Source organism: Lolium rigidum, chromosome 4 (genome assembly GCF_022539505.1).
Source record: "Lolium rigidum isolate FL_2022 chromosome 4, APGP_CSIRO_Lrig_0.1, whole genome shotgun sequence".
Taxonomy (NCBI): domain Eukaryota; kingdom Viridiplantae; phylum Streptophyta; class Magnoliopsida; order Poales; family Poaceae; genus Lolium; species Lolium rigidum.
In genome coordinates, this window is record NC_061511.1 from 100,290,215 (window position 1) to 100,297,545 (window position 7,331).

General features: G+C 46.1%; 1 protein-coding gene across 1 annotated transcript; it reads left to right on the forward strand.

The window, feature by feature from the left end:
* The first annotated feature begins 3,286 nt into the window (after nt 1-3,286).
* Nucleotides 3,287-6,161, forward strand: LOC124649984 (probable xyloglucan endotransglucosylase/hydrolase protein 29). Its single transcript, XM_047189554.1, has 3 exons — nt 3,287-3,635; nt 3,818-3,918; nt 5,266-6,161. The coding sequence occupies exons 1-3, from the start codon at nt 3,455-3,457 to the stop codon at nt 5,941-5,943; spliced, it is 960 nt and encodes a 319-aa protein (XP_047045510.1). The 5' UTR covers nt 3,287-3,454; the 3' UTR covers nt 5,944-6,161.
* The last annotated feature ends 1,170 nt before the right edge of the window (nt 6,162-7,331 follow it).

Sequence of the window (7,331 nt, forward strand, 5' to 3'; positions counted from 1 at the left end):
TAAATAAGCACTTCGCTATGTCATTCATAACAGTGAATAAGTATTCTGTGAAATATAGCCTAAGAGACCCACACGGTGCACACACTGTCACCTTTACACACGTGGGACAAGGAGTCTCCGGAGATCACATAAGTAAAACTCACTTGACTAGCATAATGACATCTAGATTACAAGCATCATCATATGAATCTCAATCATGTAAGGCAGCTCATGAGATTATTGTATTGAAGTACATAGGAGAGAGATGAACCACATAGCTACCGGTACAGCCCCGAGCCTCGATGGAGAACTACTCCCTTCTCATGGGAGACAGCAGCGTTGATGAAGATGGCGGTGGTGTCGATGGAGGAGCCTTCCGGGGGCACTTCCCCGTCCCGGCGGCGTGCCGGAACAGAGACTCCTGTCCCCCAGATCTTGGCTTCGCGATGGCGGCGGCTCTGGAAGGTTTCTCGTACCGTGGCTTTTCCGTCTCGTGTTTTAGGTCTGGGACCTTTTTATAGGCGAAGAGGCGGCGTCAGAAGGTCAACGGGGCGACGACACCATAGGGGGGCGCGGGCCACCCCCAGGCCGCGCCAGCCTGGCGTCTGGTGGGCCTGTGCCCCCTCTCTGGCGGTTCTCGTGTGTTCTGGATGCTTCCGGGCAAAATAGGAACCTGGGCGTTGATTTCTTCCAATTCCGAGAATATTTCTTTACTAGGATTTCTGAAACCAAAAACAGCAGAAAACAGCAACTGGCACTTCGGCATCTTGTTAATAGGTTAGTTCCAGAAAATGCATAAATATGACATAAAATATGCATATAACATGTAGATATCATCAATAATGTGGCATGGAACATAAGAAATTATCGATACGTCGGAGACGTATCAATCGGCTCCAAGACTTTATCTCAAGTGGTTTGGAAACCAGGGGATTCACATTTTTGGGCTGGTCTAATGGCGACAAAAAATGTCTTTTTTCGTCATGGAACTTTCTCAATTAAGAATGGAACACAGATACGGTTACGGGAAGATGCTTGGTTAGACAATGCACCTCTAAGTGAACAGGTATCCTGCGTTGTATAGCATCGTTCATCGCAAAGGAGATACCATTGCTACAGTAATGGCTACCTCTCCACCGAATGTGACGTTCAGACGAGTTTTGCTAGGACAGAGGCTATTGGCATGGAATACCTTAATTCCAAGGCTGGGCGATATTAATCTATCACCTGGTCCAGATGAATTTCGGTGGAACCTACATGTAGATGGCTCTTTATACAATGCCATACTTCATTCTGATTTACCAGTTGATAATAATAAGAAAATTTGGAAGATGAAGATACCATTAAAAATAAAAATATTAGGATGGTATCTTCGTCGAGGTGTCATCCTCACCAAAGACAATCTTGTTAAGCGGAATTGGCAAGGAAGTAAGCGATGTGTTTTTTGTCATCATGATGAATCTATTAAACACCTCTTCTTCCAGTGCCTATTTGGTCGGTCATCCAAGTAGCGTCTACCTTGTATCCTCCGACTAGTGTGGCCAATGTCTTTGGCAATTGGCTTCATGGTATAGATTCAAGGTTCAAGTTGCTTCTTAGGGTGGGGGCGCTAGCAGTTATCTGGGCGCTGTGGCTGAGTAGGAATGACAAGATTTTTAATGATAAAAATTGCTCTTTGTTGCAGGTCATCTACAGATGTACAGGTATTCTCCGTTTGTGGTTACCTCTTCAGCGCATGGAGAACCGCGACCTATTTACGGAGGTCTGTACACGGTTGGAGGCTACGGCGAGGGATACTTTTTCCCTACATGGGTGGCAGCATAGTCTACGGATTGAAGCCCCTCCCACACCTTAGGCGTTATATGATTCATCGTTCCGATATGTATTCCGCCTAGTTTGCTTTTTGTTTGACATCTTTTCTGGACGTAAAGACTCATAAACGGCTGTGTGCATCCTGGTTATGCAGAGGCTGGATGTAATTGCTTATTATAAGTAATAAAGCATCCTTTATCGAAAAAAATCACTCACTGAGCTAAAGCAAAACAGTTACTTATTTGGACTCCCTAACTAAATTACGTTAGGAACTACTATTATTCTCTAGACCGGACTTGCTCGAGATCTTGAATGTTGGTTCATTGCCAAATCAAGCGCTAGACATTGAGGATCATGCTGGTGTGGATGGTCCTCTCTCTTCTCACCAATCCATCGGGCACGTGGCTCATGTAGGTGATGTGGTTGCTACGTTTGGAGCGTTGGCACGTGTGCCCGGGGCTCTCGTCGCCAAAGATATTTGTGATTTCCTTGCACTTAACCTGAATCCGGAAAGACGATTGGGTATTTTATGAATTTAAAGGCCGACATGGATAAGATAAAGAAAGGTGTCATTGTGAAGGTAAAATCAAACAAGTGGAGGAAGAATAGTGGCGCTACAGTAATGGCATATGCGGCTAATTCCTTGATGGATGGCTATGAGTGTCATGGTTTGTCATCTTGTTTGTGATTGTGTCCTTTTTTTTGCTGATTTTTCCTAAGTTACCACCAGTCTATGGGGACACTTTGGCCCGTCGGGACTCTACCGTGGTATGTTGTATGCGTTTCATGTTGGGATTGTCTATGTTGTGGTCATTTAGTCTCATATTTTGGTACTCCGCCTATCTCTTGGGTTGTGGCTTGGATGGCTTCGTGGTCAAGTTTGTAACGGTTATCGCCTTGTTTTCCGTAAATTAATTAGGCAACTCTCTTCTTCTCAATTAATGGATGACCCAATTCCTTTTACTTCCGTTTAAAAAATATGATCTGTCATTTTGTCAACACACCTGCCATATTGTGTACATAAGCAATTGACTAATGGTGGTCAATTATACATTACTCCCCCCGTCTCAAAATGTAAGGCATCTAAGGATTATAACATTTTTAAAATTTGATAAAGTTTATACCCAAAAATATGAATATTTACAATACTAAATCAATATCAATAGATTCATCATAAAGTACATTCTATTAATGTGTTCATTTGATATTGTATATGTAAAAAAATTCTAAATATTTGATCAAATTTAGTAACATTTAACTTTTAACTAATCATTAGACGTCTTACATTTTGTAACAGAGTGAGTATTATTCTCTAGACTGAGCCTTTTCTCTTCTAGAATGTAAATGAAAAAAAATCAAGGGACAAGAATGACACGCATGTGGCCTATGAGAATTGTACATTTCAGAGATATATAAAAATATTTTCTGGGCCCACAAGTCGGCGGCCTAAGCTAGCCCCACTGGCGGCTCGGCCGAAAAGGAACTAAACCAATCGTATCACCTCGAAAAAGGGAACATGAAGATCAGCATGGATGGCATGCATATATACTTGACGCGCACAGCACAGGCCACAGGAGACAGAAAATCAGCGGCTGCCTCCTGCAACTGCGAGCAGGAGCTTCATCGATCGGAGTATCGGACTAGCTAGGAGGTAGGAGCTGTCATGGCAGCTAGCGCTCTTCTCATGGTGGCTCTCGCCGTGTTCGTCGCCGCGGTGGCGGCCGCGGCGCTGGACACGTCGCCGGTGCCGTTCGACGCCGGGTACGCGGCGCTCTTCGGGGGCGACAACCTCGTGCGGTCGCCGGACGGCCGCGGCGTCACCCTCAAGCTCGACCGATACACCGGTAAGTAATTAGCCAATGGAACAGTACCTGCAAATATTCAGTTTATCAACCCGATTGCGACCGAATCAATTTGGTTTCCGTTTGGGTGATTATTTGATTGCTCGGTGAATCGATCGATACCTTAGTGATTGCAAATTCAGCTAGTACTTATGGATGCATGATGTGATGAATCGATTATGCAGGGTCTGGGTTCGTCTCCAAGGCGGCGTACCGCCATGGGTTCTTCAGCGCTTCCATCAAGCTGCCCGGCGACTACACCGCCGGTGTCGTCGTCGCCTTCTACGTACGCGCCCCAGCCTAGCTCCCTCTTCCACTAACCAACCCTTACTTACTCTGATCGATTGCTTTTTCTCATGCACAACAGTCTATATGTTTATTCTCTGCTTTCTATGCGAGTTCAATATTCCGATATGATCGAGTCTAAAAATCAGCTATAGCCTAGCCCAGGTTCAGTCAATCACGCACGCATGATCATGAATTGCTTGTTACGTAACTTGATTGCTTCAAGCTATGGATTCAGTCTGCAGCTTACGTATATATCCAGAAATGCACACACATAATAATCTCAGAGTGAATTGACATATCCGCTAGAATTTTGCAAAGTGTTGTTCATTCCCGGTCCGTCCACGAAATTTCGGGTCAGGAAGCAAGGAAGAGAAATTCCATCCACTTTTCCCCTCTCGTGTGGCGTGGCGCGGCGCGGTGCAGACCGGTCGGCATCGATCGATCGCTGTCACTTTACCACCGTCCTACCACCGTAGCCAGCCGGGTAGACGGACACGAAACACCCATCCGTCATCAGCCGAAAAGAGGAGGAATATATGTGTAACATATACATTTTAATAAAGAACATATACATAGTATGTATTAGTGTAGAAATGGACGTCCATCATCACCATCATGGCATCATCATCTTGCGTGCGTCTTGTGCCGTTGGAATCGATCAACTGCCCTGCGGTATGGGTAATGACCTGCATATCTAGCTAACTCGATCGACATCTTAGTGCTTGCATCGGTGGGATACGTCGACATCGATGGCGAGCTAGCTAGCTTTTCTGGCCTGAAATTTGTGTCTGGTCTTATTGCCCTACTCGGCCCAAGCATGGCTAGTGATGGTTTCTTAACACCATCTCTTTTTGTTCAAATAAAGTAGTTGATGCGCTGGTGGTGCACCTTATGGTGGGTTGTGTCAACATCGGTTATTTGCTTTCCCGGCCTAAAAATTCTTGGCAATCGATTGCCCTAACTAGGCCAACACGGCACTCGTTCATATTTTAGTTATGGAGTTATTAACTTATGATGATGAGATGGATTGCCTTTCAGAGTCTATGAAAGAATGAACTAAGCAACGTACGGGAGAAATAAAGTAAATGTGTATTCATGCATGAATCTTAATCGACAATTCTTCATTTTCCCCCAAAAAGAAGTTAAAACCACCGGCCTCCGCTTTGAAACAATGCATGCAACCTTTATTAAAATTTAATCAATCGACCATACGCCACATGATTAATTGTTTGTATTTTTTTATTGATACGACAATTATTCTTCTTTCCGCCGTCGTCGTATTTGTCTCAACGAGAATTATGTGTGCTGTTCTGACGTCTGACTTTTTTTCCATGCGCCGGTGCAGCTGTCGAACTGGGACGAGCACCCCAAGAACCACGACGAGCTGGACTTCGAGCTGCTGGGCAACCGGCGCGGCCACGGCTGGCGCGTCCAGACCAACATGTACGGCAACGGCAGCACCTCCCGCGGCCGGGAGGAGCGCTACCTCCTGCCCGTCGACGCCACCGTCGCCGCCGCGCACCGCTACGCCATCGCCTGGACACCCAACAACGTCGTCTTCTACCTCGACGGCGTCCCCATCCGCGAGGTGGTCCGTGTGCCCTCCATGGGCGGCGACTTCCCCTCCAAGCCCATGTCCGTCTACGCCACCATCTGGGACGGCTCCAACTGGGCCACCGACGGCGGCAAGTACAAGGTCGACTACGCCTACGCGCCCTTCGCCGCCGAGTTCTCTGACCTCGTGCTCAGCGGCTGCCACGGCGCCGCCGAGGAGTGCCAGGTCGACCTGTTCACGCACGACGTCGCCGTCATGGCCCCGGCCAAGCGCGCTGCCATGAGGGGGTTCCGAGAGCAGTTCCTCACCTACACGGCGTGCCGCGACAGGGTGCGCTACAAGACCACCGTGTTCCCCGAGTGCGACGACCTCGCCGACGGTGGCTCTACGTTCCACGAGTGGGGCGAGTCCAAGAAGACGCGCCGCCGGTCGGCGTCGCCGTTGCTCTACTCTTCTAGGATGCAGTAGGTCGTGGTTTCTGATCGAGCGAGTCGAGCCGATCGATGCGTGGCATCAAGATAGTTTTCTCGATCGAGGTTGGTGTGCATGTATATGTAAACAGAGGATTACAGATAGATGCAATTTTAAATCGAATACTGTACTAGTATATCACACGGTAGTACGTCCACAGTTCACTTCACGAATGCCACGGAGAACAAGATCAAATGTCGATTTATGAGTTCAAAGAGAGAGAGAAACAAAAAAAGTCTGCATCCTCTTAGCTCAAGATGATCACCTAGTAAGTGAGAATGCCACTTTTGCTATAAAAAAAACCAGTCAAGAGAGGTCAGAGTAGTTTGGTGTTTTCATGAGAACACCGAGGCTTGCTTCGGTGTCCCCCCTCACAAGGGATAAGTTTTTTATGTGTCTTCTTTTTTAGCCCGTAAAAACACATATCAAGCCCTATATATCCTCATATAGATATACTAGATGTACTCAATATTTCTATCAGCCAATGTGGCCGATGGAATATTTTATTCACGGACGTTTTGGTTTTCAACGTACATCGTTGTCTGCATATCTGACTACTGACTTAAACGGACCGTACGGGCTACTGGACTTGTACTTATACCTTTTTATTCACTTCTAATTATTGTGCCCCTGATTCCGAAGAGGTAAGAAGAGATCTTGACCATGCATGTGTTTCACTTCACCACAGTTTGAACGAAGCGGGGGACACCGAATCAATGCTCGAGAATGACACTTTTAGCACACGAGATCCATGGAGCTCGTTTTTCAAAACTTCAATTTGAAGTTTGAAAAATTCAAGAAAATACCAGAGTCTAGTGAATGATTTATTCTACTTGTGTACATTTCCAATGCAGAATACCTTGTATTCTATCCTTGGAAAAAGAGATAAAATGTGTAGATCTCACAGCATGAACTGTCCCTAGGGGCGGAGGGGGGCTGCTCAAGGTTTGCCATTAGCTACTGGTGGCCGTAGATCAATACTAAGTAATTAGCCCATAGTTAATTGATTCTGCATCTTAGTTATGCAGAGGCCAGTATTACGTTAAACTTTGAAGTACTAAAGCGCTATTTTTCAGAAAAAAAGGTCAATTGATTCATATGTGGACCAACGAACTAAAATCCAATACCCATCTCTCCATGCACATATGGCCTTAGTTTTCCTCGAATTAGCAGATAGATTGTGCCTTCGTGGGTTGACAAAACCGTGCCTCTATGTCTCGCTGCAGCCTTACGTCTTCCACAGTAGATCAGATGCAGGGCGTCTCCGACACAACCGGTGCGCAATCTCCATACTGCCTCGCCTAACACATAATCTCCATTCCTAAGGTCTGTTGTACGTACAGTCGTAGTATTAAAATTCAGTTCACAGATACCCGGCTAGCCTT